The sequence below is a fragment of the Cydia pomonella genome, chromosome 15, assembly GCF_033807575.1.
Source record: "Cydia pomonella isolate Wapato2018A chromosome 15, ilCydPomo1, whole genome shotgun sequence".
NCBI classification, from domain to species: domain Eukaryota; kingdom Metazoa; phylum Arthropoda; class Insecta; order Lepidoptera; family Tortricidae; genus Cydia; species Cydia pomonella.
The window spans coordinates 19,077,752-19,089,531 of NC_084717.1; the positions used below are offsets into that span (position 1 = coordinate 19,077,752).

Genomic DNA, 11,780 nt, shown 5'->3' on the forward strand with positions numbered 1-11,780 from the left:
ATCAAACATATATTATAAACACATATTTTGACGACCGGTTTGGCCTAGGGGTTCATAGGCAGGGTCACTACCCGACCCTGCCTATGAAGCTGATGGTCCCGGGTTCAAATCCTGGTAAGTGTTTTGTGTGTGTTTAATTTGTATGTCATTATGTTCTTTTCATATTGGTGAGAAATAAATAATATTTGCATTGTATTATTTGCGGGTTCAAATTTTATCCTGGTAAGGGCATGTATTTGTGTGATGAGCATGGATATTTGTTCCTGAGTCATGGGTGTTTTCTATGTATTTAAGTATTTATAAATATTTATATATTATATATGTTGTTGTCTAAGTACCCTCAACACAAGCCTTATTGAGCTTACTGTGGGACTTAGTCAATTTGTGTAATATTGTCCTATAATATTAAATATATATATTATATATTGTATTGTATATACAAATAGGTATTATGTAAAAACTAACTTTTTCATATTTTTGGGATGAGTCAAATAAATAAAACGTTACACCCATAACGATGTTTTATTCAAATATTCCTTAATAAATACAATATATTCCAAAAGTATAATAAATTAGCGTCCAGTGATAATCGAACTCGAAATAGAGTTGGAGAGGTCAAGGGAGCTGCCCAAACCAGTAGAGAAACCTCCGCCTAAGCCGGTGGGTAGCCCTCCAAGCGAGACGCCGCTCGAAATGGGGATTGTAGATACAGCTGGCACAGTTTGTATAGCAGGTGCGACCGGTACAGGTCTATTCACTACCAAAGGCTGCGGCACGGCCACCGGTCTATCCACCACCACCGGCTGGGGCACCGGTACCGGTCTATCGACCTGCACAGGAACAGGCACGTTCACCGGCCTATCCACATACACTGGCTGCGGGACTGGTACCGGACGGTCAACATAAACAGGCCTGTCAACTGGCACGGGACGATCTACTGTAACCGGGTACGGCTGTGGCACATGTACCGGGACTTTTACAGGATACGGCACTTTCCTTTCGTAATACACAGGCACATGCCTTGTTACTTCAACAGGGACTTTATGCACCACCGGCACAGGTACCGGTCTGTCTACCGGTACGGGTACTGGAACATTGTACGGGACTGGTACTTGGCGTTCAACAGGATAAGGTACGGGAACTTGAACTGGTACTTGGACGTTTCTGGTGATCGTTCTAGTGATGAATCTGGGTACTTCTTGACGTAAGACGACTGGGTTTGGCGCAATGTCGACGGATGTTTGGACGGGGGCGACTGGTACCACAGGGGCCGCGGGAGCTACAGCTACTGGTGCTGACGCTGCTGGGATCCCCACTGGAGCGCCAAGACTTATTGGTGCACTTAATGATGCGCCTATAGGTGTCCCCAGAGAACCTATAGGTGTCCCCAGAGACCCTATAGGTGTCCCCAGAGACCCTATAGATGTCCCCAGAGACCCCAGTCCCGAGCTGAGCGACCCAAAACCGGTTGAGAATACTTGTCGCTTCACCCCCTTTCCTGATGGCGTGTCTTGGATGCCGTTGTCTTCGAGCAGTTTTGAGAGTTTCGGTTTATCTTCTAGCTCCTTGGATAGGCTGCTGCCTATCAGAAGTATCTGGAATAGGAGAAATAATATGCAGTTATTATCATGAATTAAGACAATAAAAATTTATGCTAGCTGATTACTGTTTACTGATAGTCCCCTAAACGTTAAGATATCCCTTATTCCGATCATTATATCAAAGTATGGTGCTTAAGTATATAAAGGTATTGTTAGTGATACGTGAATACCAGATTATTGGTATTATAGTTTCGTAGAAAATAAATGGAAAGCCTAATATATTTTTTACTAAATAAAGGATGTGATTTTATTAGCTCAAATCTACAAATCAATTCTCCTAATAGTCACAGACATGGAAAAGTAGCATTGCATATTCATTATGGAAGGTAGAGGCAAGGAATAGAAACTCCTTAGGCAGAATTGTTGCAAAAGTGTCCAGCTGTCAGCTATAAATAATAGTTCCAAATCTCTCTAGAGTAGCGCTAGAGTAGCTAAGAACCTAGGCGTTATTGACGGAGTGAAGTGCGCTGTCTATGATTATATTTTTTTCTCAAGTATTCTAGATATGTTTTTTTGTCGGACACTTTTTGGTATATGGAGATTTTGTTCCGTGACCCTACCTTCCATAATATTCACGTTTGAAATAAGTGAACAAGCTTTTGTTTTGATCACCAAAAATCTATCAATTCAGAGGATATTAAACAATATATCAATATATATCAATAGCCTTAACACGAGTCACTGTCAATGTCAACACTGATATATTCGATTTACTAACGTCTACGTAACTTTCTTTCTATACATCTCGCTCTCACTAATATGCCAGTACGAGCGAGATACATAAAAAGTAAGTTACTTACACGCAAGCGAATATGTCGGCATCAAGCTCGTAGCAAGGCTACATGTCAGTCTTAGACAACTAATTAAGTAAATTTATATTGAAAGTACATTGCAAAGAATGTATGTAGTCAGTCAGTTAGTGGTAATTTGTATTTCTTTGCACATTGATCAGATACTGCACCGAACCCTGTTTATGATCGTAATATAATGAGGTTCATATACTAGCCATGTCTTATCCAACTTCGACATTGGCAGAATCATTAACACCTTGATGGAGCCATAACACGAAAAATGTATTGATTGACATTGCAAAGAATACAGAATCAGTGCATATTTACCAAGTAATTATGAACTTTCTTGTTTGATGTTTCCTTTTTTAACGCCTATCACACTAGCGATTTGCGGGAGAGTTTAAAGCGAAACGATCGCTCAACGAATTTTCAACTAATTTGCTTTTTAGGGTTCCGTAGTCAACTAGGAATCCTTATAGTTTCGCCATGTCCGTCTGTCTGTCTGTCCGTCTGTCTGTCCGAGGCTTTACTCCGTGGTCGTTAGTGCTTGAAAGCTAAAATTGGGCATGGATATATAAATCAATAAAGCCGACAAAGTCGTACAATAAAATCTAAAAATTTAATTTTTTTGAGGGCTCCCCTTCACGTAAAGTGGGGGTGAATTTTTTTTTTTTGCTTCAACCCTACAGTGTGGAGTATCGTTGGAAAGGTCTTTCAAAACTAATAGGGGTCTTCAACAAACATTTTTTGATAAAGTGAATATATTCGGAGATAATCGCTCCGAAAGAAAAAAAAATGTGTGTCCCCCTCTAACTTTTGAACCATAGGTCCAAAAAATATGAAAAAAACGTGGAAGTAGAGCTTAAGAAAGACATTAAATTAAAACTATAGCGGACATGATCAGTTTAGCTGTTTTTGAGTTATCGCAAAAAGTTTCCCCTTCATAGTAAAAAGACTTACTTTAATTAGGTACTGATTAAGTATGCAAAGCCTATTTGTTTAACTCGCGTGAAAGGTACCGTTTCATCCCTTGGTTTACAATTTACTATACTTTAAACTCCAGTTTAGCTTATTGTGACGGAAGAGTAACTACGGAACCCTGCACTGAGCGTGGCCCGACATGCTCTTGGCCGGGTTTTTTAATTCTCAGTTCACAACTTAGTCTATGAGCCTTATCACACAGCCGATTTGCGGGCGGACTGGCCACTTATCATTTCTATCCAAGAATTCCTTGACGCCCCGACAGGTGCACAGACACCGTGCAATGTCATGCAGCGACACGGAAGGTCAAGGCGAGCCACCGGATTGTCGGATAAGGATAATCTATGAAACTGTAGCGGGGTCACGGAAATGACTTCAAGACGTAAATCTTTGCGACTTATCTCTTCAAGTGGCATATGTCGTTTTTGAGTTATTGGAATTTTGATTTTATTTCAATGAATCAAATTTTAAATTTAAATGACATAACCGGTCGGGAGTCGACTCTTTCTTTACTCCAGGGGTTATGAAATATTAAAGACACCGTTTTTTAAACGATTAATTGAAATGTCTTACGAAGAATTTTTAAATTATGTACCCAAAGTATGAGGCAGGGTATTATACGGTAGAGCAAAATTTGTAAAATGCTGAAAGCACAAATTAGTTAGCGCAATTAAGAGGGAAGAATAGCTTTTTGAAATTCTGCTGCTAAATCTTAAATAATCACTTTGATTATGATAAGGATCGATTCAGCATAATATACTCTGGAATTGTATTTATTGACAATAACAATATACATAATGGATATATACAGATGATTACTATAACTAGCTTATATCTAAAATAGGCCCTTGAGGCATTGTACTCTTAAGTTTATAGGTTTCACATTTAGAAATATTTTTTTTTATTTGTTTTGCAAATTTTGAAAAAAAGGAAAACCTCTAAACCTAGTCTTTCATTGTGTCACTAACATACTAAAAAATCATGGAGAACGGAAAATATTTAGAAGTAGAAAAACGTGGAAAAACGTTTTCTCTTTATGTATGTATCACATAGTATACTTCCCTCTTAACTAACATTTAGAACCTTATATTAGTTCAGAAAAGCTTCTGAACAACGCTTTCGCATTTGTCCAGTGTTTTAAATACAGCGCATATTCTATTTTCATGTCGGCGGCCGATCGTATGATCAGGCAGATCGTGAAATTCCTAGGCATATTGGGAAGCATGAAAATTGTTGTCTCGTTTCCTAAATGCGGGGCTTCTGTGTCTACACAGTTTGCCCTTCGGGCATCTGAAGCGACCTAACAAACCTACCCTACCTATATCTATTAGTTTAATGTAACTACCTTAAAACGTTTAGAATATTTTTTTTTCTGGCACCGTCCCACATCCAACGGACTAATGTAAAAGCGGGCGCAGCGGCGGAAAGCGCCGAAATTTTGAAACGTAATAAATATAAGAGCCTCGGTAACCGGGCTTTATTTACCGTTTACGTTTACACCCTTTTCCGGTCTACCGTGAGTCATCCTTTTTTATACATGCGCGTTGCCGACCCTACTTATGTGTTTTTGATTGTATAACATATAACGACCGTATTTCTTACTTATGTACTTTATATGTACTCTGGACTGCGCCGACATATATGTGGGACGCATACCTACAGCTTATTTCACCATGTTCGTAAAACGGTACTAGATTCTAGCACACCAACATTTTGTAAGTACATACCATCGAGGCAATATCGACTAAATATTTTAAATTTCGGATTTAATTAATACGCATTTAATCACTCTAGTACACGTTTTATTACCTACATCAGGACTTAAGAGCAATTCCTAGCTGAGCAACTTTTCAAATCTCGAATTTTTGAAGCTATGTTTTTGTCGCGCTGCGGTGGGCGCCCGTGCGTGCGTGCGATAAGGACAACTGCAGCTCGAACTAAAATTCCCACGCAAAAAACTCAATAATCGAGTTTTCGCTGTCGATTGTTTATGGAAAAATCGCAACTAGGAAGGACTTCATAAAACACATACCAAGGTAGGCAAGTATTTCATGAACTTTCTCGGCGGTGTACAGCCGGCATCCTACATATTGGGGTGTGTAATGTTTAATATAAATATAAACAACTATTATAAACTTGCCATAACGCCATTTCATATATAATTATTTGTTACCATGTAATTATTATTATACATTGATTTTGTTATCAAACTTTTATATAATTTTTAACTAGTATAAAGACATATTGTATAATGGCTATTAACGTTATATTTTATACAATCAAAAACATTATTTTTTAGGCGGGGTCGCAGTTCTAACCTAACCTAACCCACTTTTTGCTAGATATTCGTTTGTGTGGGATCACAGTTTTAATCTAACCTAAGTAACCTAACCCATTTTTCTCGGAGCCATTTATTTTTATTGAGTTCTACATATAATTATATAATGTCACTGGTTAGAACAAATATGTTTTAGTGTATGAAATAATTATTGCAGTGTATATTAGACGAAGTGTAAATATACCCTATAGAGTCAGACCAAGATAAGTTAGCAGCGACTATGATATTGCAGCCTGTGCAAGTGTTAAGTAAACGTCATAATTTCATAGAAGTTTGAATACTTGCATCATCTGGGCTACAAAAATCTCTGCCAACTTGGTCTGACTCTAACCATTATACCAAGAATAACATTATCGTTGATTACGTTATTCAAAATGACGATATTTCAAACTATATTATATGAAAAGTAATTATACAAAATATTGGCATATCTAAGGCCATAAGTAGCTCCTCGACTCAATCTACCTGCGACACAGCACCGCAAACCATGGCGCATCTACTGGCGATAGCGTGCCCGGCATGCCCGCATCACGCATCACTTTTACTCGGAGCTGGGCTTTAACCGCGAAAATCGAAGTTAGTCAATTGCAGGGACTTTTCTCTGTCACTCTAATTACGCCTTAGTGAGAGTAAAAGAGACAGATTCCCGCAATTTGCGAATTTCAGTTTTCGCGGTAGACCCCCAGGACCTGAGGGACGCGACAGGCAGGACTGTCAACACCGTTGTCTACTGGGCATGCATCGTATGAAAAAAACCGGACAAGTGCGAGTCGGACTCGCCCACCGAGGGCTCCGTACAGACATTATTTTTCAAATTTGCTTACCTACATGATGCGTAAAGTTCCATCACCGAATTGTTCTGAGTGTGATGTAGAGGAAAACGTCTATCACATCTTTGTCTATTGAATCAGTTCGTCGAGAGATTGAGGATGTTAACTTTTTTAAGATTGGTAGATGTAATTATGTATTGTCCCAGCCGCTGTCTGAGGCTTAATTTAACATAATTTATAGGTTGGTAAATGTAGGCTTAAGTGACTTGACTTGACTTATTGTCCTATGTCCCCTAGATGGGGCAGAGGGCGTCCACAGTGCGCCGCCATCTGGATCGTTCTTGAGCTTCGTGCTTGAGTTCGCTCCAAGTCTTCCCAATAGCCTTCGCCTCTGCAATTATAGTCCGGCGCTAGGTCTGCTTTGGACGGCAACGTTTCCTTTTTCCTTGGGGATTCCAGTCTAGGGCTTGCCTCGGTAGGCTTAAGTAGACGATAAGATTTATGTAGTACATACAGAGCGACATCGTCAGTCATTAACAAAGGTCTTTCAATAAAGAAAAAAAGACTTATTACTTTTTGTACTAGTTTGACAATGAGAGCGAAATTTTGAATGTATTCGGCTAGTTTCGTGTGACTGTTAAGAGTTTTGAAGCTACAATCGGACACTTACAGATTCTACATATAAGCGACGATGACCGCTTCCCATCAGGCTGCTCGTTTGCTGACTATACCATCCACACTTCCCGATATCGGGCCCGAAATCAGTCCCGATTTCGGACCTGATATTCCTTTTCCGTTTCACGGAATATCAGCAATATCAGCACATCGTTAACAATATTTGAAATTACTAAAAAAATACTTTGTCTCTAATTGTTAAAAATGTTCAATGTTTGATATATTTACTTATGAACCATTTTTTTTACATTTCAAATGTGCTGATATTTGGTGAAACGGAAAAATACTCTAGCTCGGGCCCGAAATCGGGTCTGGGGGCCTACCGCGAAAACCGAAATTCGCCAATTGCGGGGATCTTTCTCTTTTACTCTTACTAAGACGTAAGCACACGTAAGTAATTAGAGTGACAAAGAAAAATGCCCGCAATTGACGAACTTCGATTTTCGCGCTGGGGGCCTACCGCGAAAACCGAAATTCGCAAATTGTGGGGATATTTCTCTTTTACTCTCACTAAGACGTAATTAGAGTGACAGAGAAAAATGCCCGCAATTGACGAACTTCGATTTTCGCGGTAGGCCCCCTGATATCAGGGGGCCTACCGCGAAAACCGAAATTCGCAAATTGTGGGGATCTTTCTCTTTTACTCTCACTAAGACGTAATTAGAGTGACAGAGAAAAATGCCCGCAATTGACGAACTTCGATTTTCGCGGTTATAGCCCAGGGCTGATAAAGTAAAGTGTGGATGTAATTGGCACTAAGCACTATTATGTCTATTATTTACTCGGTGGTAACAATATGAATTTTAAATACTAAGTCCGTTATTCACACCGTTACGCCTAATAAACCTAATTGCTATTACACTATTAGCAAGCGTAATCCTTACATTACTGTACCGGAAAACATTATGATGTACATTTGAAATGGGTTATAACGTCCTATGTACTCGTAACCAGCGTTTAATAACACTACAACCAACAATTAACGCCATTTAGGGTCCACTTTACATTGGACATTTCATTTTTTTTTTTATACTACGTCGGTGGCAAACAAGCATACGGCCTGCCGGATGGTAAGCAGTCTCCGTAGCCTATGTACACCTGCAACTCCAGAGGCGTTACATGCGCGTTACCGACCCTAACCCCACCCCCCTCGTTGAGCTCTGGCAACCTTACTCACCGGCAGGAACACAACACTATGAGTAGGGTCAAGTGTTATTTGGCTGCGGTTTTCTGTAAGGTGGAGGTACTTCCCCAGTTGGGCTCTGCTCTAGATCTGGAATGACATCTGCTGTGCTGTGCCCTACCACACAAGGCGAGATGACATTCACATTGCCCATACCTCTCTTTTGGACGTAGTTTAAGGACATACCCTGGTTCATACCGTTAGTATTGGCAAACAACATAGCTTGAACCCTAAATGGATCAATTTATAATTAAAGTCTTTGACTGTACCTACTATAGTCTATCTTTAGGTATTTAAATAAAAGTAAACAAAATATACACTCAAATGGCTCCTTAAGCCAGTTGAGGGTAGATGAAAACATTACATGATCAAATAATGTAGGTTAAAGTCAGGTCGTTCAGTGACAGATCCAGGCGGTTTTGTATTTGGTTGGTTAACCAATAAATGTTATAATTACCCGAATATGTACAAATTTAATGTTAACTTTTATTTAAATACCTAAAAATACAGAGTATAGAATCAGACCAAGATAATTAAGCGATTTTTAAAGCACAGACGAGCAAGTGTTATTTTAAACGTCACACTTCTATGAATTTATGGCGTCTGAGCTAAAAAAAATGCTGCAGAGTTATCTTGGTCTTACTCTAAAAAGGTGCACTTGAAAACTTAATTTCTTACTAAAAATACTCTCAAAGAAGCCGGCACATGTGACAACTTAGCGACAAACGCTAGCAATAATATAAATTTTCATGCGTGAGACTATAATATAATATGTAATTTAAATAAACAATAAATTTATATCTATAATAATTATATGATAACTTAATGTCATTTGTATAATAAATGTTCACGCATATAAAGTAATAAACAAGTGAATATCATTTCTAACTTTTGATGTTGTTTTATTAACTATGAGTGTATCTATAATATACAATTTAATTCATGCTCCTAGCTTAATTATTTTATGAGATATTCTAGTTTTTCGTACTGACCCGTATTATTTGCCCGCGAGTGTATATTGAGATTATTATATTATTCGGTACTTGTCTGATTAAATTTTTGCCTTTAAAAATAAAAATATAATCTTTATCAGTTATTGATATGGTATCAATATGATATATTTTTATCCCACCCGCACATAATAAAAGCGCCATTTATACATTGGTGTATTTAAGAGGAAAGGGGACGACCACTGCTCCATACAAACGTAGTCCCCATTTTCCTCTGGATATTGACATTATGGAAAATATTTTTGTATATTTTGATGTATATCAACTATATATAGCTTTTATTGATTTTTTTTATAATTAAGAGCGAAACATAAATGCCATACAAATACTTCTCTTATAATAATTAATAATTCGAAAAAAATCAAACGAAGAGCCGTGGTTAATATTAATCAAATTGTGTCAAAATATTGTAGGAAAATGAGTAATACATTTGTATAAAAAGGCGATTTCGCGCGGTCGTACCATTTCGTCTTAAAATGCACACTGATATCCAAAATCAAGATGAGATGTTTTTATCTCGAATAGGCCTCACAGACAACTTGAGCCCTATGTTAACGGCGCCAATCATGGGACATTTAAGAGAAAATATTGAGTATTTTTGATATTTCACCGACACCTGCAAAATGTAGATATTTTTGCGTTGCGCTTTGTGCGTTAAAAGTTGAATCTCCCATTTGTTTATAATAATAATATTAAAATTAAATTATGACTACTTATAAAATAAAACGACTAAAACTAAACCTACCTAGAAAAAATAAAGAAACCTAAAACAGACCCTGGCCTCTTGGCCATTTGTCGTTTATGTATTCTATGTAGTTAATTATAAATACTGCAATTTGTGTCAATATTATTTTAAAAAATGGTTGTCTGTAAAGTCGGTTTACGGAAGATAATTTTGCGTGATAACGTCATAAGAACACAGTTATGAAAATTTGCATAGTTTTATTTATGAATCGAATTGAATTATTATCACTGAATTATCATTATTTTGTATAATACAAAAAAGGAGTTACCATGGAGATTTGTCCACAACGTGACACGTTTTCGTGCATGCAACCGGTGTTCATCGATTTATAAGACGTTATCACGTCAAAAATAAATATAATTATAAAAATACTTTTTTTACAGAATTACTCGATAGTCTCGATACCGTCCCATTACAGCGTATATACATTACAGGTGCCAGTCCCATTATAGGGTTGGTTTATAAGTGCATTCGAGAGAGCCATGAAAAGTTAAATCAATCCAAAAATTCTAACTTTTTTTTAGGAATAACAATTGAAGTTATATCCGTTTCCGCCCTAGCTTAGTCCTAAATAAAAATAAATCCTCACCATGAAAACCGGAACTGCTGCCATCTTAAATCTTGAGATCACAAATCACATTAGTTACCAACCTTCTCGATCTAGTACCGAACTAAAATGTTGCAGCACCTTACTCGACCCGCTTATATATCCAGGCACATAGCACGCTATATGGTCATCGAATTAGTAATTAACAGCCCGATTCGAAGAATGATTAAGACACGTTTAAGATCTTGGAAAGATCTTTAAAATATCGATAACTAAACGACATGTCAAAATTGATGTTTATTTCGATTCCGCTGTGATCCCAATAAGATCTATCTACGGTATTTCTAACGCCAAAGTGACATTGGTTGCCCGAATCGAGCTGCTTCTGTCAATTATACGAGATAAAAACGATATCTAAATGAGAACTTATCTAAACCAGACCTTATCGTTATCGTATCTCATTCTTCGAATCGGGCCGTGTGCCTTAGACAGGCCAATATGTTTCATGCCGGCTGTACACACTCGCCGAGAAACTCCGAGACTTATCTGAACCAACGGCGGTATCATGGCCGCATTTTTATCACTTGTCACGTCATGCGTCACTTTCGCACTTACATACTTGTTAGACTGCGACAGGCATGATGGCAGATGATAAAAAGCCGACCATAGTAGTCCTGCAGCGGTGGCAGCTTGGTTCCATTTTTATCACTGGTCACTATGCCCGTCACTTTCGAACTTAAGTACATACTTGTTAGAAAGTGACAGGCATGGTGACAAATGATAATGAGCCGACCATCATAGCCCTACTGAACTTATCGTTATCGTATCTCATTCTTCGAATCGGGCCGTAAGTATACGAATTCATCCATTGCAACATGTCCGTTTGACGTTTTGGTGATTTAAATATTTAGTGCAATTCGGTGGGTTTTCTGGTCAATTAGAACAAGATGGCCGTACATTTCCCTGTAAGGTCTGAGCTTAAATAACATGAATATATCAATAATTTAACGATAATTTACTTGCGTTTTACGTGTTACTATGTGGTACATGCGAGGATTAATTTTTAGGGACTATACTTACTGCTGTGTCGCAGCGACCCGAAGTGGATCTTGGCCTCCGACACCAAAGACCGCCATGCT

General features: G+C 38.1%; 1 protein-coding gene across 1 annotated transcript; it reads right to left on the reverse strand.

The window, feature by feature from the left end:
- Nucleotides 1-503: 503 nt before the first annotated feature.
- On the reverse strand, nt 504-10,816 carry LOC133525403 (tetra-peptide repeat homeobox protein 1-like). Its single transcript, XM_061861650.1, has 2 exons — nt 10,684-10,816; nt 504-1,595 (listed from the first exon to the last, which is right to left on the reverse strand). Exons 1-2 carry the CDS (start codon nt 10,705-10,707, stop codon nt 573-575), a joined length of 1,047 nt encoding a protein of 348 aa, XP_061717634.1. The 5' UTR covers nt 10,708-10,816; the 3' UTR covers nt 504-572.
- Nucleotides 10,817-11,780: the final 964 nt, after the last annotated feature.

Bases quoted from the DNA above. Each gene is read 5' to 3' on its own strand.
- LOC133525403 (XM_061861650.1), bottom strand. From the start codon at position 10,707: ATGGCAGCAGTTCCGGTTTTCATG. The intron at 1,596-10,683 runs GTGAGGATTTAT...CTCCTATTCCAG, and splicing joins CAGCAGTTCCGGTTTTCATG to ATACTTCTGATAGGCAGCAG.